We start from the raw sequence: 26,979 nt of genomic DNA on the forward strand, positions 1-26,979 counted from the left end.
CGTTTTGTTACAGCCCATTTTCATCCCTCTACTCTAACCTGATTTACACCATCTGGCTGCGTTCAGCTACGTCACGCGGGGGCGTTCCAAAGCATATCAGAGGGCAAGGTTCAGGTCAGTGTTTCTCAACCTTTTTTTAGGCGGGGCACCCTTTCAAATCGTGAAAAATTTCAAGGCACCCCAAACCAACAAGCTCTAATGACATCGCATCCGATACCACCCAAGCTTAGAAAAGTAACACATTTGGAGACATCACACGACCTAGATGTTCGAAGTTGCAGCTGACTGGAGCGACCTATGTTTACTTTATTGTGCGTAAATGGCAGATGAAAGATTCCACTGAATAGCATTAACTCATCAATTTAGACAAATATGTATTATATCACATAATTTATTCATCAGCCACGTTTCCGCGGCACCCCTGAGGGAGGCCCGCGGCACCCCAGGGTGCCCCGGCACCCCTGTTGAGAAACACTGGTTCAGGTAACCTCTACTCATCTTCTGGGGAGTGCTTTTGAAACCCCTGTGAAAAAGTGGGCTTGGGGGTCCACTCTCACAACGGGATTTTGGCGCCAAGGCACACAGAGGTTGAAGAAGACTTTGACAGAGGCGGCAACCAGATGAAGAAATTGTGCTAGTAGTGAGGGTTTATTTACAAGTGTGCAAAATGTGACAAAACAAAAGACTTTCAAAATAAAGAAAACAAAAACCAACCAGAGGGTTGTTCAGGACGAGCTAATAAACAATTAAAGTTCAAGGATTCAGTAAGGCAAACCTCAGCACAAACACCAATCTTCCTCCTCAGTCTCTTTCTCAAGAGTGGCAAAAACAGTGCCTATTTAAAGGGCTACTAATTGATTGGTCAGGTGGTGTTTGGCGCCAAAATTACTTTCAATTAGCCCAGTGGTTACCTTCTTAAAAACCTACATCAATTGCCCCCTGGCACATCAACACAATAAAAACATTTTTCTTCTTCTTTTTTCAAAATAATTACATACATTTAGAATATTATTTTACAGGTTTAAAATCATCACCGGAAACTAAACATCCCACTACCCCAATTGTCCAATTTCCCCAAGTTCAAAACAAACATTAAAAGTTTTCTGCAACAGTCAGCTCAGGTTTCCCGGGGGAACACAGAATGTGGGGTACAAGGAAATTGGTGCTGTCAGTGTTGGTCATGGCGTGGGGAATGCAGGTGCAAAGTGTTGGAAATGTGTGGTGGAAATGCACGCAAAGTCACTACGGAGGTACCGAGTAAGTAACCGTAAATGTATGACGCTAATCTGAGGGTGCATCCCAATATGTGACCTTGCCTCCTCCACTTGTGCTTGTCTCCTCCACCCGCCTCCTGGCCCCACCTCCGTGGAGAAAACGATACAGTTTCCCAGCTGTCAGCCTCACCACAACAACTTTTGAGGGACTCTTTTTCATTCACCATCCCAATTGCAAATGAGAAAAAGACTTTACAATTGAGCTTTTGCAAGATATTGAAATATAATGCTGTTGTCAGTGATGTCATCATGACGAGAAGCAAGTGGAGGAGGCAAGTGGAGGAGGCAAGGTCGCATATTAAAACGCACTCTCAGTGTATGAATGAACGAATGTCCGCGTTGCGCTAATTGCGTGTGTGCCGGTAGTCGTGAGCAAAGAGGCTTGAGACAAGAGGGCTTACTCACGTCATAACAGCGTAGTACGAAATGATGGCAAGGGGAGTACGGAAATGTTATTCACTGTGGAACAGGTCATAGGACAGCGTGAATGTCTGTCAGCTGTCCTTAATTACCCCCAGCAATTACTGCTGACCAACAGCTGCCGTTACTTGGCCACAAATTATCCATCATGGTGTCGCCCCCACTGACCATGTGCAAGGGAGTACGAAAATGGTATCCATCGCACCCACTGACCAATGAACATGCGCAAGGGAGTTAATTTTCCATCCACTCGTGTCCTCAGGTAACGCCCCCGTACTACACCGTGGCCAATGCATTCCCCGCCAAGAGATTGTTCTTTCTCTTGAGTTTTTTTGGTCGCGAGTGAGTTTGGAAATGTTTGTCAGTGTACCTGTTGTAGTTGGGGAGGGAGAAGTGACCAACGGTGAAAAAGCAGGTTGCCTTTTTCACACCCCCTGCTTCAACAATACATACAATTGTGTTCTTTTCCTTTTTTCTGCACCAAAAGACTTTGACTAGACTTTGTTGTGTATGACTCATCTCTTCAAACCAAGTCTCTTGTTGGTGATCTGCCTTTCATTGGCACAATTGAACCATCCTCACTCTTCACTCTGGCTACGTTTCAGTACTCGTGTAAAAGAGGAGCAAGCCACTGTGTTGGTGGGCAGTGATATACTCACCGACAGACAGGCTGGCTGTTGCTGGGAGAGCTCTGCCCTTTCCTGGTGTGGCACGTCTCGTCTCACACATCCAGGGCACCCGTGCTGATAGGCAGGCCCGTCGACAGGGGGGGCAAAGGGGTATGTTGTCCCGGGCCCAGAGAAATATAGGGCCCAGAATTGGGTCCCCATTACATTGCATGTATTGGATAGGGGGCCCTTTCGGATTACTTTGTCCCGGGCCTAGCAAAAGCTGTCAGTGGCCCTGCTGATAGGAGCCACCTTTCATGTTGGAGAGGAGGGGAAGGGAGGGGAGGGATGAGAGAGGAGGGTAATGGGGCTGGAGTCAGTGGCACCAATACTGGCCACCCCGACACACTGTACACCCATAACAACACAGTTTGGCTGCTTAGTTACACCCCATTTACCAAATCTGTGTCCATATCCAGCGACCTTGAACAAATGTTCAGATTTAGACATCAAACTACAGTACGGTGCGTAACAACGGAAAAGCTAAACACAGATTTCCGGCTTACACTCCATTTGCCAAATGTGTACAACATGGCGGCCCTCTGGCCCAAACTCTCTGACGTCAAACTCGGTGCCTGCGCACGGTGGGACGTTGAGATAGAGAGATGTCAACACTGTCAACTGCCGGTTTGTATGAGAGAGTTTAGGATGATATGGATGGGCAGCACGGTGTTCAACTTGTGAAAATGTAGGATAGCTAGCCAGCCTGTCAAACTGATACTGTATACTGACAGATCGTTGCTAAGAGAACGTTGGCCTTTCTCTGATGGCGTTTCTCAGAGTGAATCTTAATATGGGACCTTGCCTCCTCCACTTGCCTCCTCCACTCGCTTCTTGTCATGATGACATCACTGACAACAGCATTATATTTCAATATCTTGCAAAAGCTCAATTGTAGAGTCTTTTTCTCGTTTGCAATTGGGATGGTGAATGAAAAACAGTCCCTCAAAAGTTGTTGTGGCTAGGCTGTCAGCTGGGAAACTTTATCGTTTTCTCCACGGAGGAGGGGCCAGGAGGCGGGGCGAGGAGACAAGCGCAAGTGGAGGAGGCAAGGTCGCATATTAAGATGCACTCCCTGATTCAGGGCATGGGTCCTCCTATAGGGGCCACCTTTCATGTTGGAGGAGAGGGGAAGGAGAGGGGAGGGTAGAACGGGAGGGTAGGATGGGCTGCAGGTACACACACACACACACACACACACACACACACACACACACACACACACACACACACACACACACACACACACACACACACACACACACACACACACACACACACACCCTGGCCCCCAGCACACAACACCTATAAAAAACACACATTTTGCTGTTTAACTTAGTTAGTTACACCCCATTAACTAAATCTGTATACATCGTGTGTAATATGTCTAGCTGTAGCAAATTACTCAGATTTAGACATCAGACTGTGGTGCATAACAACAACATATCTAAATACAGATTTATCAAATCCGTATAGCATGGTGGCCCATATAGCATGGTGTCTCAAACTCAGACTGTGTCTGCGCACGGTGGGATGTTCAAATAGAGACTCAGACATGTGTCAACACTGTCAACTGTCAGTTTGCATGAGAGGGTTTAGGATGATATGGATGGCCACAGTTTTCAACTTCTGAAAATGTAGCTAGCCAGCTTGTCAGCCTGATACGGTATGCTGACAGACAGTTGCTGAGAGAGCGTTGGCCTTTCCTGGTGGTATGTCTCACATCCAGGGCACAGGTCCTCACAGGAGGCGTATACCTTTCATCTTTCAGAGGAGAGAAGGAGAGGGAGTCTTTTCCAGCTAGAACATTTGTTCCTCAAGATAGGTGGGTAGGTGGGGGGGTAGTTGTACTGTACCAGAGATATAAATAGCTCATAGGCTACAATTTTTGCAAAGCAACTGAAGAGATTATATTCTCAGTGTAAAGTCTTGTTTTTTTGAAGGGACAGTCTAGGTAGGAGGTGTTGTCAAGGAGGCTTAACTACTTTATAAAGCGCTGGTGGAAGCCCTGAGAAGACAATGTAAGGACTGTAGACAGGTTAGTTGTCCTGGGCCCATGGAGAGGAGGGACAGCCGAAAGGAATCCCATTACATTGTATGAATTGAGATGGGGGGGCCCCTTTTAGATGGTGTTGTCCTGGGCTCTGCAAAAGCTGTCAGCAGCCCTGCATGCAGCGGCATGGCATGCAGTCCCATGTGCACTGCAACGTGCGTGGGCTCCTTCTCCTATATCAGAGAGGCGGGTTGGCTGACTGGTTGGAAGCTGTGGACGCCGAGCTGCTAGCTGAAGTGTGAAATTGTGGACATGTGTCTAAATCTAGCCAGATTTATTTTTGTAATTTTTTTTTTTTAAATAGCCCTTGACTTGCTACTAATGGGCGTGTTGTGTGTTACTTATATGAGCAGAAAAATAAGATTCCATATTATACCATTAATTATTCTCCTATTAAACATCTTAAGCCTGAGGGTGCCTGTGTATGTAATTAAGCTATCATACACACACCATGTTGTAATTAGTGTTTGGCTATTATTTTCCTCTCATAACAATACATTTCTCATAGCCGTTGCACTGTAGTGCAAACAGAAACACCACAGGACATTATTGTTATTCTGAGCCGTTTATTATTTTGAAGATGTTTTGAAACACGTGTAGCACATCAAGGGCCATAAATGGCCTCAGAATGTTTGAATCTTGTGGTTAGCCATTGCTAGTAGCGGCTAGCGGCTTTAATAGAATATGGAAGAGGTGTAACACCAGAGATTCTTGAAGTATAGAGATATGCCAACATAATAGGTTTCTATGGGCACCTAACATGACCAGGTTCCGGTCTGCCTAAAGGGGCGTGTCATAATGCTCCTAGCATTGAATAGAACAGTCCTCAGGTCTGCCTAGGTCTGCCTAAAGGGGGATTTCCCCCCCAATAATAGAACCCGGAAACAATGGGCCAATGGAACCTCTCTCTCTCTACTCTCTCTGGTGTAACACTGTTGTACAAAAACATCACAGGATGTTTATTATTCTTCTGAGCGGTTACCTAAATTGAAGATGTCAGGGAAATAATGGGCAAGTAGACTTAAACATTAAAGGGCATTTGAGTTTGGTAAAATTAAAAACACTCTTACGGTGTATCTACCTCATTAGGTACAGTGGAATAACTAGTGTTTTAAATCAGTAAAACTAGTTTTGCTTTATTCACCTTTATACGCATTTTAATTTAAATAGTCAATTGCTACGTTTACATAAAACATTTAATTCTGAAATAATTCCATTTAATTCGGAATAAAGCCACTTTGAAAATGTCATGTAAACACTTCTGAATTCGGAATTAAATGAAAGATCAAAGGGAAATCGACGGACCTATTTAATTCGGAATTATTAATTTGGAATTAAAACTGTGATGTTAACGTAGTAATTGTTAACAACGTCACAGCACTGCTACAATATGGCAGAGGCGTGGCAAGAATGTTTACAGTTGACTATTATGAGCGGGGGAAACTGCCTGGCATCTTGGCCACAGTTTGAGGGATGTGAACTTTGCTGTGACGGTGATGAAGCAGGCTCTTCAGCGCAGCGACAAATGAGGCAACCCTCCATTGTTCTCCAAAGACCACAATTAGAGCAATGGAAAGATGCAGCCGCTTTTTGGCTTTGTCTTTGGCTTTCTATCTCTGTGTGGCTCTCTGTGTGACTCTGTGTGTCTCTGTGTGTCTCTCTGTGTCTCTCCCTCTTTCTCTCTCTCTCTCTCTCTCTCCCTCTCTCTCTCTCTCTCTCTCTCTCTCTCTCTCTCTCTCTCTCTCTCTCTCTCTCTCTCTCTCTCTCTCTCTCTCTCTCTCTCTCTCTCTCTCTCTCTCTCTCTCTCTCTCTCTCTCTCTCTGCTCGCTTGGCTCTTGTAAGCATTTGCAAAAACGTAAACAATGCCTGTGCTGTCAGAGGACAGGAACACAAATGGCTGCTGACGGGAAGCACAAGTTTGTGAACCAGCTGAAGGCCCCTCAGCAGTGCATGCCATGCTTCCCTTCCCACATCCCTCGAACCCACTCTCACTGTCACGCTGGCATCTCTCTCTCTCTCTCTCTCTCTCTCTCTCTCTCTCTCTCTCTCTCTCGCTCTCTCTCTCTCTCTCTCTCTCTTTTTTTCTCTCTCTCTCTCCCTCTCTCTCTCCCTCTCTCTCTGGCATCTCTCTCCTGCCCTCCCAGCCCTCCTCCCCCACTTCTCTGTTTTTGCCCAGGACTCATAAACACTGTCTCATTGTGAGGGCCGCCACCCCTTGAACCCACCCTGTCAGATGCCCATCAACCAACCATTTGTGTACAGATGGTTGCAATCGCTCTCATTTCATGCTGCCACTTGTCACTTCAAAGCACGCCACCACGGCCACATGATGCTGCACTGCACATGTAAACACACACATGCACACGCATGTACAGTAAGCAGGCACACAAGGACACACGCACACGCACACACACACACACACACACACACACACACACACACACACACACACACACACACACACACACACACACACACACACAAACACAAACACAAACACACACACAGCACAGTTCATAAAATCCACTCAGAAATACATTGTGTTCCCCGTTTCCTAAGGCCATAATATGGCAAGAAATGACGTCACACTGTTACACTGTTCTGTGTTCCTCCTTTATCCTCCACTGTGTGCTACTTCCATTGTGCTTTTGTGCAGTTTTTTGTGATTTTCTCTTATGAGGCTTTTTAAAAGCGCAGTGATGTGATGTGATGTGAAGGCATGTGGGCTGGTATGGTACGGTGTGGGATGAGTCACCTCTCGCCTCATACCTGCGGTGCGAGTTGTGTAACGTGGTTGCAGCACAGCGCAGCGCAGCGGGCGTGTTCCCATGTCAACCTGCCTCAGTTCACCCACTCTTCCCTCCCCTCCCCTCCCCTCAAGCTCACCTCCCCTCAAAGGTGCGAAGAGTACTCTAGTACAGTGGTTCTTAACCTTTTTTTCTTGAAGCACCCCCTAACCTGTGCTCAAGACAAGCCGCGCACCCCCAACCCAACCTTCTACATGTATTTACGCACTAAAAAATAATTTAAGTGATTAATTACAATGATTCTTGCTTTCAACATTAATCAATACTTTAATGACTTTACATGGGGACCAAAACATGTTTTAATTTTGTCTAATTATAATGTTTGACAGCAGATTTTTGGTCACAACCTCAACACAAACAAAATTCCGCGCACCCCCTGAAATCTCTGGCGCACCCCCAGGGGGTGCCCGCACCCCAGGTTAAGAACCACTGCTCTAGTAGCTTGAGAAGATTTTAAAGGCGCACTGTGTAAAGAAATCCTGCACACTGTCCTTTTCACCAACAAACTTTAATACAACGTTTCGGTCATCCGACCTTCTTCAGGCTGACACTGTGTAAAGATACACTGTGTTAGATTTTCAATCCTTTTTTTTTTCCAAACTTGCCATATGTGCTGTCAAACCGCTTCAATTCTCCCACTTCTCACTTCCCCCCCTTAGAGGTCCCATAAGTGCGCTGGCTTGACAACATTTTAAAGGAATACTGTGTAAGATTCCCTGTCCTTTCTTCAACATTGAATGACAAAAGACCAACAAAGGTCGGCGTCTGCACCTTGAACTTAATACTTGTGTATTGCTTGGTGCGAGCACTCCCAAAAAGTAGTAATCTCTCAAGATAATGGGAAAAAGGAGGCATTGAGAATGGGCTAGCTCCGAAACGTCTGTCTCTCCAGTTAACCTTAGACTTCTGGTGTATATTTTCGGCTTCAATACTCTTTTTCACACAATTCTTGTGTGCGCCTCCTTTTTTCCACTTTCTTCCACCTTGCCATAGGTGCACAGCAGCAGAGCAGGTGTGCTCATTTGTCAACCTGCTTCAGGTTCATTTCTCTGCAATGTGCAGGGAAGGAGAACTGGGATCAAAGTGAATCATTTTACGAAGTAATAACATAACACAAATGTTGATGATATTACCTAATGAACACCGTAACTCACCTCTTCCCCTTTCTCTCTCTTTGATCCGTCTCTCTGCAGTGTGTGGGGAAGGAGAGCTGGGTACAAAAGTATACCGCTGTGAAAAATGTTTGTGATTTCAGTAGTGTAACTATATATTGATAATGAGCACCGTAACTCACCTTTCCCCCTCTCTCTTCCTCTTCCTCTTCCTGTCTCTCTGCAGTGTGCGGGGGAGGAGAACTGGGTGGACAGCCGGACGGTGTACATCGGCCAGAAGGAGCCGCCCCCGGGGGCCGAGGCCTACATCCCACAGAGATTCCCCGACAACAGAATAGTCTCCTCTAAGGTGAGCTGTGCAGAAGCGTCATATCACATTACATCCTTTATACACGCACGCACGCACGCACGCACGCACGCACGCACGCACGCACGTACGCACACACACACACACACACACACACACACACACACACACACACACACACACACACACACACACACACACACACACACACACACACACACACACACACACACACACACACACACACAGTGCAGCAGATATTTAAGCAAAATGCCACGAGAGGCCGTCTGTTATGCTCCATTGATAACAGCCAAGGGGAGTGGGGCAAGACGGGAAGCGGAGTGCCGTAAACGTCCCCTTGCCCATTATCAATAGAGTAGAACCCACGGACTCAAGTGGCTTATTGCTTATCTAACACTGTTACACTTAATCACTGACCAAAGTTCTTTAAAAACGCTTTAATAACAATTAATTTGATCCGCAACAAGTTGAGGAAGGGATTGTGGTTACCCCGGCAACGTCACTCGGCGTGCGCGCGTTTATCACACACTTCGCTACAAAAACTCAACAAGGGGGGATAAACACCACAGGAACAAAATGTCTTTGCAATCACACTGATACCCCAAACCACAGATGGTGCAAAGATGCGCTCTTCTTGCAGACTCCCTACCCCAACTGCAACATATTCGCATTACCGACACACATAGATGTGCTGGGTCTAATTTAGACGCGCATAAAATCTTCAGGTGGATGGTGTAGGTTTACACTGGATTGACCACGGCTATCAGCCAATCAGAATCGAGAACCGGACTGCACAGTGTTAGATTTCTCATTCTGTTTCTGTTTCTCATTTATTACATTTGGCTAAGAGGCCTTTGCCTTATCTGACGTCATATTAAGCGTCAAAAGTTTCAAAATAAAAGAGAGGTAAACATTGTCCGCTGTCACTGGGTGTGTGTGAATGTATGATGATGAAAGGGAAACCAAACCTATCCAAAAAATGTTCATATGCATGGCACATACAGTACATGCCATTCACTATATATACATTCCCAACCCTACGCATGATGTCATAGTATGTCGGCGTTAAGGCCACTATTTGAAATAAATCAATTGTCATCGCAGCAAGCGACGGCAAAGACCGCCCACAAAATGGCGGTTTAGTATTGTGTCATTTACCATTGTGTCTGTGTGAGAGATTTCTGTCTCTGACAGAATGTTTTTTTATTCCCATCCCCAGTACACGTTCTGGAACTTCGTACCGAAGAACCTGTTTGAACAGTTCCGGAGGATAGCCAACTTCTACTTCCTCATTATCTTTCTGGTGCAGGTGAGTAAGTCAGGAGGGGAGGGGCTGAATTCCATTGCTCTGCATGTGCCTTGGCAAGTCCAGAGCTAGTAAATTAATAGCCCGTGAGGAAAATACCGGTATTCATCAAGACCTGTTTCTGCTGTTTATGAGGGTTTTTTTTCTTTCTGTCTTTTCTTGCACCGTTTTTCCTTTCTCTATCACTATGTCTCTTTCTCAAAAAAAATATAATGTACTTTTCCTTCTTTTTATCTGCCTGTCGCTCTCTGTCTTTCTCTTGCCCTCACTTTTATTTTTTCTCTCTGTTTCTCTGTTTCTCTCTCTCTCTCTCTTTCTCTCTCTCTTTCCCTCTCTCTCTCTCTCTCTCTCTCTCTCTCTCCCTCTCTCTCTCTCTCTCTCCCTCTCTCTTCCTCTCTCTCCCTCTCCCTCCCTCCACAGCTTATCATTGACACTCCAACCAGTCCCATCACCAGTGGCCTGCCTCTCTTCTTTGTCATCACAGTAACAGCCATCAAACAGGTACCGCCATCCCTCTCACGTCCCCACCCCTCCTTAATCTCAGCCTGACATCAATACACACACACACACACACACACACACACACACACACACACACACACACACACACACACACACACACACACACACACACACACACACACACACACACACACACACACACACACACACACACACACACACGCACACAGTCTCTCTCTCTCTCTCTCTCTCTCTCTCTCTCTCTAACACACACACACGCCTCTGACTAACAGCACAGACAAAAAGTCTGTTCAGTCCCTCTCCCATTCCCTTCTTTCACTGTTTCAATCGCGGCTTTGTTTTCCTTCCTCCCACCTCTCCTCTCCTGTTCCCCTTTTTTTTCTTGTGCTCTCCTCTCTTCCTCTGTTATCTCTTTCTCTCTCTCTCTCCCTCTCTCTCTCTCTCTCTCTCACTGTCTGTCTCTCTCTTTCCTACTTTCTCTCTCCTGCTTTCTCTCTCCCCCACATCTACACCCCTCTCTTTCTCTCTCTGTCTCTCTCTTTCCCTCCCTCCCTCTCTCTCCCTCTCTCTCTCTCTCTCTCTCTCTCTCTCTCTCTCTCTCTCTCTCTCTCATTTCTCTTTCCTCTCACCCTCTCTCCCCATCTACACCTCTCTACATATCTCTCTCTTTCCCTCCCTCCCTCTCTCTCTCTCTCTCTCTCTCTCTCTCTCTCTCTCTCTCTCTCTCTCGCAGGGCTATGAGGATTGGCTACGGCACAAGGCAGACAATGCCATCAACCAGTGTCCAGTGCATGTCATCCAGCATGGCAATGTGGTGCGCAAACAGAGTCGAAAGCTCAGGGTACGTGCATACACACACATACACACATTCCACACACTCACATGCACACACGTACAAACACCCACACCCCGGATACACGCATGCACTAGCACACACACACACACACACACACACAATTTAATCACATTTCTATTGTGACTGGTTCAAAAATATTTCCAGAGATGGTACACCCTTGGAATACAAAGGGCACAGAAAGCATTTTTATATTGCACAGCAAAAATATGATTGTTATATTTTAGCTGAGGTGGAGCGACTGTGCTAGCTCTGTGTTCCGTTTTTTTAAGTGAGAGAGGTCGATTATTGTTCGTCTCAGAACATGCCAAAAGGCATATTTCAATACCAGCAGACTATACGTATTCATACCAGCTGACATTGCAACACATGCACACACACACACAATACGATGCGTTTTGCATACCATCATGCATCCCCTCATCATCACAAGCCATGTATCTCATTGGTGTCTGGTCTGGAAACGCAGCCTCACAACCTTGTCCTGTGACCTTCCTTTAAATTACTTCACCCCTGAGAGAGGATTCAGAGACGGATAGAAGAATTGAAGTGTCTGGGGGTGGCAAGCAATAACCTGGAGAAAAGTGATTATTCCTGCATTTTATTTGTGTTGAGCTCTGCTTTCGGATGATGTGGAGATTGATTGTGTGTGCGTGTATGTGTGTCTGTGTGTGTGCGGCTTGGCTTTGGATGATATGGAGATTTCGGTGAGTGTGTGTGTGAGTGTGAGGGTAAGCGAGGCCGAGGGATTTTGCCGTTTTTAATCTGGCCAGCTGCTGTAATCTCTTATGTAACCGTAGCAACGAGGATCAAATCACCAAACATCTCAGCAGACACTGTAGTTTGCATATTATTGTCCCCTTTTTGTTGACGTAAATAATTTTCATTTGTAATGATTGTTTTTTTTTCCGCTTGTGGCCGAAATAATGGATGCCTTTTTTTTTTACTCCATTAAAGGGACACTGTGCAGGAAATGGTCAAAAAAGGTACTGCAACTATGCTGCTCATTGAAACTGGGTTGGCTATCGCCACATTTGATATTTACGTGAAAGTTTACTAAGTAATAAACAAATATTTGCTAGTATGGTCCAAGTAGAGTAATTTTTGCAGCTAAAAATGGCTATTTTTGGAAATTCAAAATGGCGGACCATGGAGAAGATCCCCTTTTCATGTATGAAAAGTGCAATTTTTCCAGTCATAATGAATAGAGGTGCTCCGATTGCTCGGCTGCCGATCATGACCGGCCGATAATGGCCAAAAATAGCCTGATCGGTGATCGGAAAAACATGCCGATCAAAAAACCGATCGAGAGATATTAAATTCCTCACGCAACCATTTGCCTTTACACCTGGCGCTGCATGTAGGCGCTGGCTCTGCACAGCTGCAACTGCACCAAAAGAAGGCATCTTTGCTTGTCTATAACTTTTCGCCATTCCCCCCTTCATTTCCACCATTCATAATCATATCTGCATCAACAATGATCTGATTTTCCGATCTATGCGCCGTTTACCTGACAATGTAATTTGCGATTGAGTACTCGCCAGTGAGCCATTTTACGTTATAACCTGTGTAGTTGCCTCGGTCAGCACGCGACAACTTCACGTTGTCAGCACAAACATGTCAATTATTGTTTTCAAAGTTGTAATTGGCAGTCAGTCGATTAGTTTGATAGTCGCTGAAACACCAAACGGCGACAGATGTGGTTAAAACTTGAGAGAGAGATTCAGAACGGTAGTGGAGCACTGCAACTGTGGACGCTGACAGAGAGGGGAGGGGCTCTCCTCACGAGGCTGCTCATTTAAAGCGACAGGTTGTTTTTTTTCTCGTATGTGGAAGACTATTTGATGTAATGTTTCAGTTTCAATTCAATCTTAAATAGTTTAGTTATTCTATGCAATAACTTATACATTGATTAATACTGTAGACTGTATTACCAACACTAGTCTGAAAGATAATAATAATAATAATAAAAATAAAAATAATAATAATAGCCTAATAGGCCTAATAGACATGTGCAAATTAAGATTGATTGGTTTATGGGCAGAAATGGTATTCAATAAGGATATTAATAGGCTATTAAAAAAATAGGAAATCATTTTTGTGATCGGCAATGATCGGTAATCGGCAGATAAAGATTTTTGGTGATCGGTATCGGTGATCGGGCCAAAAAAATGGTGATCGGAGCACCTCTAATAATGAATACTTAGAATTTGATGGTGGTGGTAAGTATTCATGAAAAAGGTAACATTAGTGAATGGGCAGCATAGATTCTGGAAATAAACAACTAAAAATCTCACACAGTGTCCCTTTAAACTAAGGTGCTGAGTCGTCGTTCTAATGGCAGACATGTAATAGCATACACTTTTAGATTGTGCAATGCTGTTCCTCTTTTTTTTGGTTGTGTCAGAGTGGAACGTATAAGTAATGTTCCCATCCATCCAGGTACAGTACCCTGGCCTAATGTTCTGGAATGTCACTGCAAAACTTCTGTAAATGTCTGACTGAGTGAAATGAAGAGGTGAATTGAGGAGAATCCTGGAGAAATGCAATAAAATGTTATCTGTTCCAATGTGCAGCTTTGAATATGTTTTATGGGGCTACAGATTGGTGATTTTAGCACAGTATAGAAAGAGAATTTTTAAAAGGTATAACAAAGAGATAAATGTTATATAGCTTTAATGTGTAGGATGTTATGCACTTATACTCCCACTCCTTTTGAGGTTGACACTTTCATACTTTCACCTTGAACACAGTGGCAGAACAAGTGCACACAGGGCCCCAGGGCGAAACACTGATAGGGCCCCCATACAGCCTGTCAAGTTCATAATAGGGCCCCCATACCAATACAGGAAGGCCCCTGGGCACAGGGGCAAATGCCCTGCTTGCCCCCCCTATAGCTCCGTCCCTGCTTAAACACCTGAGCCATTTTTGTAACATTTCAGTGCACAGGCAGCTGCACAATAACAGAAGATGTCTTGAATTCTTCAATACTTGAAGGCTATGCTGCTTGTATTACAAACAGTGGCAGTCAGCTATCAGGGTTGTTGTGCCAATTGTAAGTGACCCAGCGTAAAAACTGAATCTGGAATATTGAGCTGAAGCTTGACTTGGATCGCAAATCAAATTGGCATCACAATGCCTTGTCAGAAAATCACTACTAAGATAGTACCCACAAAGCGTACAGTCTTAATAATATCTGGGTGTTTTGTCTTGATGTCAGGCAGACCTTACACACACACACACACACACACACACACACACACACACACACACACACACACACACACACACACACACACACACACACACACACACACACACACACACACACACACACACACACACACACACACACACACACCACAAACAAACACAAATTCAGCATTTGAACGGCTGATGTGACGCGCTGTCTTCTCCTCCAGGTTGGCGACATCGTGAGGGTGAAGGAGGACGAGTCGTTTCCATGTGACCTCATCCTGCTCTCCACCAGTCGAGACGATGGCACCTGCTTCGTCACCACCGCCAGCCTGGACGGAGAGTCCAGTCACAAGGTAGCGTGCAATACAGCAAATGAGCATCTGATGGTGATCTAGTGTCAGAATGCATTTGATATGTCGGCTATGTACTAAAAGCAGAGAGAGTAGAGAGAGAGAGGTTCCGCTGGCCCATTGTTTCCGAGTTCTATTATTGCAAGGGGGAGAGGGGGGAAATCCCCCTTTAGGCAGACCTAAGCAGACCTAAGGACTGTTCTATTCAATGCTAGGAGTATTATGACACGCTCCTTTAGGCAGACCGGAACCTGGTCATGTTAGGTGCCCATAGCAACCTATTACATTGGCATATCTCTATACTTAAAGAATCTCTGCTATAAGGGTCAGTGAGGTTCTAGTAGTAGCACCCAATATGGTGGTGCAACCCCAGCTAATGCCACTATTGCATGGATTAAATGTTTGTTTGTTTTTTGGTAATGTATTATCTAAGAAGCACATTTATTGCATTACATTAATCGCCAGTTATTAGAGACAAGAAAGCTCCTGCACGCTGTCCACATTTGCAACGTTTAATAGCATTGTTTCTGTCTAATGTCCTTTTTGAAGAAATTCAACAATCTGGCCAAAGAAGGGGTGGGCAAGAATTCTAATTATACCGTGCACGAAATAATGAATTACCAATCACTAAGAAATGTTTGGGCAGTTGCTGTTGTACCACCTGATGTCTGAGCCTAAAACATGTTGTCTTAACTTGCACCGGAATGGAACCCAGCAATTGGGAGTTGTATGGACCTGTTATTTGTATTTCTGAGGTACTTTACCTTATCAGTGGCATACATTTACAGTTCCGGATTTTTCGTTTTTAGACGAGTGGTTATCACATTGGGTATTGGTATCATATTGTTACTTCTCTGCCTTGGCCAGTTTGAACAAGGGAAAGGAACCCTTAATCATTGGACCTTTACTAGGGCCCTTAAGTTATGCATGCTTGAAGGTTTGAATCCTGTTGTGAGCTTATGAGAAGGAAGGTGCTGTAATTGCGTAGGTCAAGAGGTTTCATTAGTGTAACTATGTGAAAAACAGCAAGCTACTGTGAAAGTATGCACACTGTGAAGTGGCCCTCAATTGTTTTCTTTTTTTGAAAGCCCCGTGGCCTACATTTCCAAGATACCATCTCAGTAGTGGCCCAGTAGTAATGAGAGTGATTTATCAGCTCTGTAATAAGGGTCGTATGGCTCTTTCAGAGCATCTCTTGTCCCAAATTCATTTTCAGAGGTGTATAACGTACAAGTAGACGTACAAGAAGAGTTAATTAATTGTATGCAGGGGTTACTGTATGTACAGTGGAAAAAAAGCATGCACAAGTGTACTTAAAGCATTCTACTTTTAGTTCATACACCTCTGTTTAGGTTTCAACCAATCCCAAAAAAGGTAGAGACTAGAAACGCTGCAGGTTGTCTGTCATCTTATTTTGAAAGCTTTTGAAAACTGATGTCTTTTAAGAGCAGATTTGATTGTCAAATGTTAAGTCCCAATACGCCTAATAACACATTTTTGGTGATTTTAGTGCTTTAGTTCACTCTCTGAAATTTGGATTAAGCATGTATGCATACATCTTCGTTCTTGCTGGAAAATGGCTGTCCACGCGGTGGACTGATCATCATCAAGTGCTTCACGGGGTCCGCAGGGACCACTGCTCTCAAGAAGCTGAGAGAATACGTGTCGTATTGGGCAAGATCGCTGGCCGTGGTGCTGAAGTACTTCCACGACTGAGAAATGTCTATGCAGCAAACATTCTCGAGCTCGGGAGAACGGGGCGCCACTGAGAGCTCGGGCAGTATCTGCACCGGCAGATAGGTGTGAACTCTGAGCGGACACCCCCCGGTAGATGATGGTTGGAGAGCAATGGAGCGAGGTGAACTGGAAGGAAGCTAGGGCAAAACACCGGCATCTTCTTTCTCGCTGGAGAATGGACGTCTCGTGATCGTGCCGCTCTCGCAGGAGAGTGGCTGTCCACCCGGTGGACTGATCAACAAAGTGCTTCACGGGGTCCGCAGGGACCACTGCACTTTAGACGCTGAGAGATTACGTGGCGTATTGCAAGACACCTGACGAATCAATCGAACAGCGATAGAAGAGAGGCGAAAGGGGAGGTGGTGGGTACGAGCGAGAAAGAACATTTCTGACTGGAGACAGGTGAGTGGAGAATAAATGCTAGATAGTTAATTAAGGGACGATACAAATGTTCTGTGCGCTGAAATTCCACCAAATTACTGCAGAGCGGAGAATGAGATGCAGCTGGATAAATAGGCGTGCCTATCTTTTGGTGCTGAATTCAGGCGAATGACAGTTGAGTGAAGAACAGAATGCGGGTGGTAAATTGTGGGATGCCCAAATTTCATTATGCTTCTCTCGAACTTTCGTTTTGAACAAAACGTGCATTTATACTACTGTACTGTATGTTGGATAGACACCTGCAAATCTTACACACTAAATATTTGTTTATTTATTTATTTATCTACTTATATTGTACCCTATATTTTCCTTACCTGTGTGGTTCCTGTTTTACTGTGCTTAGACCTACTACGCGGTGCAGGACACCAAGGCTTTCAACACGGAGGATGCCATCGACACCATACATGCCACCATTGAATGTGAACAACCACAACCAGACCTCTACAAGTGAGTTATAAAATTACCACACACACACACACACACACACACACACACACACACACACACACACACACACACACACACACACACACACACACACACACACACACACACACTAAAAGACACATGCACACTCTCTGTCTCTCTCTCCGTTTCACTCTCTCTCTCTCTTTCACTCTCTCTCTCTCTCTTTCTCTCTCTCTCTCTCTCTCTCTCTCTCTCTCTCTCTCTCTCTCTCTCTCTCTCAACCTCTCAATGGACACCCATACCAGAAAGCCTCTACAAGTGAGTCATACTTACACACAAACACGCACCCACACACACACGAACACACGAACACAAATACCCACAAACATTTCCATTCTGCAGCGCAAGGGATAACCACCTGACCTTTGTTCTCTCCCCTTCTCACTCTCTCTTCCTCTCTCTCTCTCTCTCTCTCTCTCTCTCTCTCTCTCTCTCTCTCTCTCTCTCTACCCCTCTCTTTTCTCTCCGTATTTAGATTTGTGGGCCGCATCAATATCTACATGGCGAGGGAAGAGCCCGTCGCAAGGTAAATCCATAGTGGGGAAATTGGGTCATAATTAACAGTGTCACGGACATCTGCTCTCGTCCTCTGCACTGGCAGACAGGGGTTAGTTATGTGTGTGTTTGCGGAGATGGAGAATGCATCCTCTGCTGTCTATTAGCCGTACCAATGCGAGTGTTGCAGTGCACCGTTGAGTGTGACAAACTTAGGTAACACTTTATTTTAGGGATACATCTATTACCACTAATACATACAATGTTAATGCCTGCATGAGTAACTTGTAAGGCATGTACTAAGCAAACGCTAAGGCCTACTAGGTCCTTACTAAGGTTAAATTGGTAATAATAGAATACATCCTCTGCTGTCTGTTAGCCATACCAATGCAATGAGTGTTGCAGTGCATTCTGCTGCGTTGAGTGTGACAAACTTCTACTCTGTGTTTTTCAGAATGATAGTTGATGTGGAATGATAGCATTGTGATTGTGTTTACAGTGATTGCTTTCATTCACTCTCATCTTACATTGTTATTTTTAATTTATTAAGCCAGGTAATTATCTAAATACCCTCAATTACTTCTGTCTATTGGTATGTTAATGTACTGTAACTGCTTTTTGCCTTACAGTGCAAAAACAGTACACATACCAGTAATTATTGTATTACAGGTGTAGTAGAAAAGATGGATGTATATGGGTGTATGCAGTAGTAAGCTAACCTAAACTGGAAAGTAGAGATGCACCGGATCCTGATTTTTAGGATCCTGCCGGATACCGGATCCACTGCTTAAGATCCTGCCGGATCCGGAACCGGATACCGGATCCTACGAAAGGGTTGAAACACATAGCCTACTCACACACGTGGGCCCTTTTTATCACCTTGGCTCAAACTGTTTTGACTGAAAAGCCTCGGCTACCGGATCCTGGAACCTGGAACCGGATCCGGATCCTGTGAAAAACCCTATTATCCTGCCGGATCCGGAACCGGATCTTGGATCCTGTACATCTCTACTGGAAAGTTCAACTCCTCATATTCTCTCCTGCACTTGGTCAATAAAATCATACTCTAATTTCATGGTTCCACACATTCATTACATAACGATGACCTTGTTACTACCAGCGTAATCATTTTCATGCATGTCATGTTACACTGATAATTAATTCATTAGCCTAAGCTAACATTATTTCACGGTTCCTTCCATCCATCCAACAGGCCGCTGGGATCGGAGAACTTGCTGCTGCGGGGAGCTACGCTAAAGAACACGGAGTACATCTACGGTGAGAGAGAGACAGAAGCGCGCTGAGACCACACACACACACACACACACACACACACACACACACACACACACACACACACACACACACACACACACACACACACACACACACACACACACACACACACACACACACACACACACACACACACACACACACACACACACACACAGAGACACACACACACTTCCCCTTGTCACACATGCACTCCTCCTCCTCCTCCTCCTCCTCCTCCCCCTCTACCGCACGGTGTGGACTGCAGTGGTGTTATGTCATCCATTAGGCAGTAGTGGGTGGCTGTTGGGTGGACGGGGGGGAGGGCTGGCCCTTCACCTCATTACCCCCGCTGTGTACACACACACACACACACACACACACACACACACACACACACACACACACACACACACACACACACACACACACACACACTCAAGCGTTAGCTCACACACTCATGTTAGCTCACACACACACATACGAGCGCACACACACACGCACGTTTGCACACACACACACACACACACACACACACACACACACACACACACACACACACACACACACACACACACACACACACACACACACACACACACACACACACACATTCTCTCTCTCTCTCTCTCTCTCTCTCTCTCTCTCTCTCTCTCCTCTCTCTCTCTCTCTCTCTCTCTCTCTCTCTCTCTCTCTCTCTCTCTCTCTCTCTCTCTCACACACACACACACACTCACACACACACACTCACACACACACACACACACACACACACACACACACACACACACACACACACACACACACACACACGTACCCCCTGACTCTAACACACTGTGATTAACCCAGGCATTGGAGCTTGGAATGGGCCAGTTAATTGCTGTCATCTACAGAGAAGCCCACTGTATCAGCATGAGAGGACGCAGTGGAGCGCGGCTCGGGAAGCCAGGCGACTGCTACATGTGACGGCCCATAAAGGCAGCTATTAGCCGCAGCAGGGGGGTGGGGGGTGGGGGTTGGGGGGGGCAAAGGAGAGGGGCCCTAGGCACTGAGGCTGCAGAGGCAGATCAGATAGATAGACTGATGACTGACTGGGGTTGAATTCGGAAATAGAATAGCTTTTAATTGTTATACTGCGCACAGCGTAGGTTTTTGTGTACAATGCAGTCTACACATTTACGTATGCACAGTGAGAGTAAAAACGCATCATACAACTGATGACTGGTGATGAATCAGAAATTCATTTATTTGTTTTACTATACACAGCATACTAACTCTGCTTGTTCACAACAATGCAATCTGTGCATGCTATGTACAGCAGTGTTTCCCAACCTTTTTTGTCTTGTGTACCCCCTAAGCATTTTCGTTGTGCCATGAGTACCCCCCAGTCAAGTTCTATATTGCTTTCTCTATCCCAATTTAACTAAGCTCCATACATTTGTAAAAATAGCATTTTTCCAAGTACCCCCTGCAGTGTGCTCACGTACCCCTAGTGGTCCACGAACCCCTGGTTGGGAAACACTGATGTACAGTATGAGATCTAATGTGCAGTGTGCACGAAGTACACATTGAACACCTCTCACTCATCATATAGGCTGATGACTGAGGCCTAACTGGAAAAATAATGCCTTTTATTGTTTCCATACACATACAGCGTACAATGTGCACTATAAATGTGTATTATAGAATGAGATTGAGAGGTTCCTACTTTACTCTGTATGTATGAAAGCGTACATGTATGCATGTGGACTATGTGGAGTATATGGGGAGAATAGTCATTCACTGTAGAGTTACACCCTGTGTAGAAAGACTAAATATTTGTACCAGCCACCCACCAAATGCTGTCATAATATCGGAGTGGCTACAAGAGAATTAACCGTTGGCTGGTAAATGTTTGCATGCGCTGTATTTGTCAGTGACTGGTGAAAAATGAGCATATTTTAATGCAAAGTTAAAGTTACACCCCTGCTGTGCTCGTGCTCTTGCTCATGCTTGTGTGTGTGTGTGTGTGTGTGTGTGTGTGTGTGTGTGTGTGTGTGTGTGTGTGTGTGTGTGTGTGTGTGTGTGTGTGTGTGTGTGTGTGTGTGTGTGTGTGTGTGTGTGTGTGTGTGTGTGTGTGTGTGTGTGTGTGTGTGTGTGTGTGTGTGTGTGTGTGTGTGTGTTCGTGCGTGTGTTCGTGTGTGTGTTCGTGTGTGTGTGTGTGTGTGTGTGTGTGTGTGTGTGTGTGTGTGTGTGTGTGTGTGTGTGTGTGTGTGTGTGTGTGTGTGTGAGAGTGTGTGTGTGTGTGTGTACAAGTTTGTTCATGTTCATGTGTGTGTGTGTGTGTGTGTGTGTGTGTGTGTGTGTGTGTGTGTGTGTGTGTGTGTGTGTGTATTTGTGTATGTGTGTATGTTCATGTTCATGTGTGTGTGTGTGTGTGTTCATGTGTGCCTAACCTTAATTTGCTTTTCCTCTTCTCAGCTGTGGCTATCTACACTGGCATGGAGACCAAAATGGCGCTGAACTACCAATCAAAATCCCAGAAGCGCTCAGCGGTAGAAAAGTAAGACGTCTTCCTCTTTTTCAAACCTGCATTTCTCTTACGCTTTCTTCAAACATTGTAGCATATCATAGCAATTTTGCCAGGTTAGTGACAAGATAATAGACAAAGTCAGAGAACCAGGATACTCTCTCAGTGCTTGTAATCCTCCTCTCCAATCACCATATTATATCATGGCTATCGTTTAACCTGGGCTCTGCGTGCTTTCTGATTTTCAATACTTAAAAGGACACTGTGTGAGATTTTTTGTTGTTTATTTCCAGAATTCATGCTGCCCATTAATTAATGTTACCTTTTTCATGAATACTTACCACCACCACCTGATTCTAAGTATTCATTATGACTGGAAAAATTGCATTTTTCATACATGAAAAGAGGGATCTTCTCCATGGTCCGCCATTTTGAATTTCCAGAAATAGCCATTTTTAGCTGCAAAAGTGACTGTACTTGGACCATACTAGAAAATATTAGTTTGTTACTTATTAAACTTTCATGTAAAGATCAAATTTGGCAATAGGCAGCCCAGTTTCAATAAGCAGCATAGTTGCAGTACCTTTTTTGACCATTTCCTGCACAGTGTCCCTTTAACGAAGCACATCATATTTCAGAGTACATGTATTTTTAATTTTTTTTAAAACGTCATTTTTTTGTACAGCACCAGGGATCAGGCCCAAGCAAGCCACAAGAGTACATGTAATTGTAAAGAGAACTGAAATTGCTGCTGAGTCATGAGATTGAACTTTTGTTCTGTGGCTTTAACCATTTTAAATTATGTAATCGAGCCGTACACTATAGATTGAGAGTGCTCTGAAAATCGTGCACGTAATGACTGTCAGGCACTTCACTGCTACACATACACACGCAGGCACGCATGCACGCACGCGCGCGCGCACACACACACACACACACACACACACACACAATCTCTCTCTCTCACATACACACACACACGCACGGACGCACGGACGCATGCACACGCACACTCCCCCTGTCCTGTCACCTGCCAGCCAGCCCAGCTGTGTCTGTGTCTGTGTCCCCTCTCCGAGCCCTGCTGTCAGCCACTTTGTTGACACATGCTCCGCTTTTGTCTGCCTGGCCTGAAGGACTTCCTTACATTGATTGGCACTGTGTGGATCATGTATCCATCTCTCCATCTCTCCATCTATCTATTTGGCTTTGCTGTGTTGGTCTGGTCGACACTTTCCTCTTAGTCAGCTTTCTCACGCTGCTGAAAGATGTTGCACCTCTAAAAGTGTCTGTGTCTAATGCAGTAGTGGTGCTTTATATTGATGTGTGTGTGTGCGTTTTTTTTTTTTTTTTGCTCCACTTCATGCAGACTGCAGTTTAAAGCAGCGCTAAGTAGCTTTTATTGAAGCTTAAAATAATGTTTCCAAAAGTGTTGCAGTGGGTAATCAATTTCTAAGAGGATGAAAGGCACCTTCGAATTTTTGCTTTGCCAGCCCCTATGGGTTTAACCACATTAAAGGACCAGTTCAGTCAATTTCAATGTGCTGTTGTATTGCTCACGCTTCCCTTGACTTGTCAGTACCCGGTGACATCACAGTTTTTGGCTCAGCCCTTTCTGAGATATGAGCTATTCTAATGGGGATAACTTTTGTATAATGTTTTTTTTTTTTTTTAAATGAACATAGGCCTACTCCAAATATTTTCCCAAAAGGTATCGCTGTTTGCTAGCTGTCTGCTGATGTTGCATAACCGTTAAGATGTTTTTGGGAATAAATGAAAATGTTTTTTTGAAATGTAAACAAAAGTTGCCCCGGAAAGGGCTGAGCCAAAAAATGCGGCGTCACCAGGTACTGACAAGTCAAGGGTAGCGTGAGCAATACAACAGCCCATTGAAATTGGCAGGAGTGCTCCTTTAAGCTCGTCTGGAGGGGAGAAGCATCCCTGACGTTCTTCTTTAGTGGAAATTCCACTTCCAACCTTTCCAGTGACTGAAGACTAAAGACTTACCACATCTGTGTCCAGGTCCATGAATTCCTCCTTGATAGTATACGTAGTATATTGTCCATTATTTCTTGCTTTTTGCCCTGACTGTGAAATCTATTGTGTGCCTTCCAGGTCCATGAATTCCTCCTTGATGGTATATTCTCTGTGTTTTCTTGCTTTTTGCCCTGAGGTAGGGGTATTGTTGCACTCTAGATGTTGCAAAAATTAACTAGGTGCGTGGACCCAAAAGAAGTAGAATGTAGGGTAGGAGCAGGTTCGCACCAGGGCTCGACATTAACTTTTTCGCTTGCTGGCCACTGTGGCTAGTGGTTTTCCCGAGTCACTAGCCATCCAGCTTTTCTACTAGCCACAATTGTTTTTTTTTGTTTGTTTGTTTGTTTGTTTTTGAATCGTGACATCTAACCTCAGAACATGAGGTGCTTAAATCAAGAAGATGAGTGCATGGGTGGGAAATAAAACAAACAAATAGAAACTGAGTAACTGTGCTTTATACAAACAATTGATACACAAGGTGCAATGTACAGAATAGACTCTGTCATACCATAGAATAAGCTACCAGTCAAATTGGCTAGTGACACTGAAATAGTTACCAGCCACAGCCAAGTTTTACCAGCATTTGGCCGGTTGGCAGGTGCCAGTATCAAGCCCTGGTTCGCACACTAAACAGGACACAAAGGTCAAGCACAAGGAGTTTTTTTATTTGAGCAGGGTAGAGCAGACGTTTCAGGCTGTTGCCATCATCCTCCTTGATAGTATAGTATATTGTCCATTACTTCTTGCTTTTTGCCCTGACTATGATTTCTTTTGTGTGCCTTCCAGGTCCATGAATTCCTATTTGATCGTGTACCTGTGCATCCTGATCAGCAAGGCGCTCATCAACACCGTCCTGAAGTACGTGTGGCAGGCCGACCCCAACAGGGACGAGCCCTGGTACAACCAGAAGACGGAGACCGAGAGGCAGCGCCACATAGTGAGTCTTCATCCACACACACACCACCTTCATCATCCTCATCCTCATTGTCTCCCCATGGACATATAGTAGACATGTGAATAGAATACAATAGAGTAGTAGAATGTAAATGTAGTGGAATAGAATGTAGTTGAATGGAATGTAGTGGAATTAAGCAATAAGCCACGAGAGGTTGTGGGTTACGCTCGATTGATAACGGGTGAGGGGAATGGGGCACAACACAAAGCGGAGTGCCGTAAACCTCCCCTCACCCGTTATCAATAGAGCATAACCCACGGACTCAAGTGGCTTATTGCTTATCTAACACTGTTACAAATAATCGCTGACGAAATTTCTTTAAAAACAGCGACGTTCAGTTGACAAGTTGAGGAAGTGATTGTGGTTAACCCGGCAAAATGAATGGCCGTGCGTGCGTTCGTTGCGCTGCCAGACACACACTTTGCTACAAAAACTCAGCAAGGTGCGATAAACACCGCAGGAATGAAATGTCTTTGCAATCACACTGAAGCCCCAACCACAGATGGTGCAAAGATGTGCTCTTCTTGCAGACTCCCTACCCCAACTGCAAGATATTCTCCTACCAACATAGATGCGCTGGGTCTATAGATGCCCATAGAATCTTCAGGTGGAAGATGTAGGTTTACGCTCGATTGAACACGGCTATCAGCCAATCAGAATTGAGAACCAGAACGTACAGTGTTAGATTTGAATGTAGTTGGATTGAATGTAGTTGAATTGAATGTAGTTGGATTGAATGTAGTTGAATGGAATGTAATTGAATAGAATGTTGTAGTTGAAATGATCAGAGTTGAATAATATAGAATGAAGTATAATGCAATTGAGTTGATGGAACAGAATGGCAATGACGTCACCTTTGCGGACCTGCCATATCCTCGATTAAATACACCCAAGCCTGACCATCACAAGCTCAACATGTGATCAATTGACCTCTCAGCCCTCATTGGTTCCTTTCCCATTGCCTCCTAATCCAGTCACAACCACCACCAGCACGATTTAGCCATCAAAACTGTGTTTGTCCAACCTCAGTTGTCTGTGGCTCATGTTCCTGTTCTACCGAATGTACAAAGACATAAATATGTGCATATATACAGCAAGCTGGAGAGGTGCAGGATTAAGAGAATCCATCCACAAAAGTAAAAATACTTACAAATGCAAACTTACTTGCATTTCTGTTATTTATCAGAGACTGATGATTCGACCGTAACAATAGTAAATCATAGGAATGCGTTTTGCTGATATTTCTTTTCTCCATTTCTGTTTCATTTTCATCATGTTGAAATTGTGTTTGAACTCCAATTTCTCCAACTTCTGCGTCTTGCTCTCTCTTTTCTCCGCAGCTCATCCGAGCCTTCACGGACTTCCTGGCGTTCATGGTGCTGTTCAACTACATCATCCCCGTCTCCATGTACGTCACCGTGGAGATGCAGAAGTTCCTGGGCTCCTACTTCATCACCTGGGACGACGACATGTTCGACGAGGAGCTGGGCACGGGAGCGCTCGTCAACACCTCAGACCTCAACGAGGAACTGGGACAGGTACGAAGACAGAGGACACATACGGATAGGGAGAGCAATAATATTCAATTTTATATATATAGAAAATATATACATATTAAATACATGAAATGAAATATATATACAGTATTTACACACACACACACACACACACACACACACACACACACACACACACACACACACACACACAGAGATGGGGAAAGATGGGGAAAGATGGGGAGTGTTAAAAGAGCAGTCAGCGGGGGTAGCATGGCTCAGTGGGCTATGATGCCGTACTATTACACTCTGACTTGAGACCTGAGAGACACCCCCCCCCTCTCTTGAGACCCCCCCCCCTCTCTCTTGAGACCTGAGAGACCCCCCCCCCCTCTCTCTCTCTTGAGACCTGAGAGACCCCCCCCCCCTCTCTTGAGACACCCCCCCCCTCTCTTGAGACACCCCCCCCCTCTCTTGAGACCTGAGAGACCCCCCCCCCTCTCTTGAGACCCCCCCCCCCTCTCTCTCTTGAGACACCCCCTCCCCCCTCTCTTGAGACACCCCCCCCCCCCCTCTCTCTCTTGAGACACCCCTCCCCTCTCCCTCCCCCCCTCTCTTGAGACCCCCCCCCCCTCTTGAGACCCCCCCCCCTCTCTTGAGACCCCCCCCCTCTCTCTCTCTTGAGACACCCCCTCCCCTCTCCCTCCTCGCTTGTTT

The 26,979-nt window shown here is 45.1% G+C and overlaps 1 protein-coding gene and 1 long non-coding RNA gene across 9 annotated transcripts in view; both read left to right on the forward strand.

Moving 5' to 3' along the window:
- The window catches only part of LOC134460326 (uncharacterized), a 1,226-nt gene extending 397 nt beyond the window's left edge, over positions 1-829 (forward strand). Inside the window, exons 1-2 of the long non-coding RNA XR_010037061.1 lie at positions 1-114; positions 484-829. The exon at positions 1-114 is cut by the window's left edge and continues 397 nt beyond it. This is a non-coding gene — a long non-coding RNA (uncharacterized LOC134460326). The remainder of the gene's footprint in view (positions 115-483) is intronic.
- Positions 1-26,979, forward strand: part of atp11a (ATPase phospholipid transporting 11A) — a 146,065-nt gene that overhangs the window by 54,762 nt on the left and 64,324 nt on the right. For all 8 annotated transcript variants that reach the window (XM_063212331.1, XM_063212333.1, XM_063212334.1 and 5 more), the window contains exons 2-12: positions 8,561-8,683; positions 9,882-9,971; positions 10,389-10,469; positions 11,185-11,292; positions 14,727-14,855; positions 17,374-17,477; positions 17,974-18,024; positions 19,207-19,271; positions 21,729-21,810; positions 24,598-24,748; positions 26,107-26,304. In XM_063212331.1, coding sequence (XP_063068401.1) covers positions 8,561-8,683; positions 9,882-9,971; positions 10,389-10,469; positions 11,185-11,292; positions 14,727-14,855; positions 17,374-17,477; positions 17,974-18,024; positions 19,207-19,271; positions 21,729-21,810; positions 24,598-24,748; positions 26,107-26,304 — 1,182 coding nt within the window. The remainder of the gene's footprint in view (positions 1-8,560; positions 8,684-9,881; positions 9,972-10,388; positions 10,470-11,184; positions 11,293-14,726; positions 14,856-17,373; positions 17,478-17,973; positions 18,025-19,206; positions 19,272-21,728; positions 21,811-24,597; positions 24,749-26,106; positions 26,305-26,979) is intronic.

This window comes from Engraulis encrasicolus, chromosome 12 (assembly GCF_034702125.1).
Source record: "Engraulis encrasicolus isolate BLACKSEA-1 chromosome 12, IST_EnEncr_1.0, whole genome shotgun sequence".
Taxonomy (NCBI): domain Eukaryota; kingdom Metazoa; phylum Chordata; class Actinopteri; order Clupeiformes; family Engraulidae; genus Engraulis; species Engraulis encrasicolus.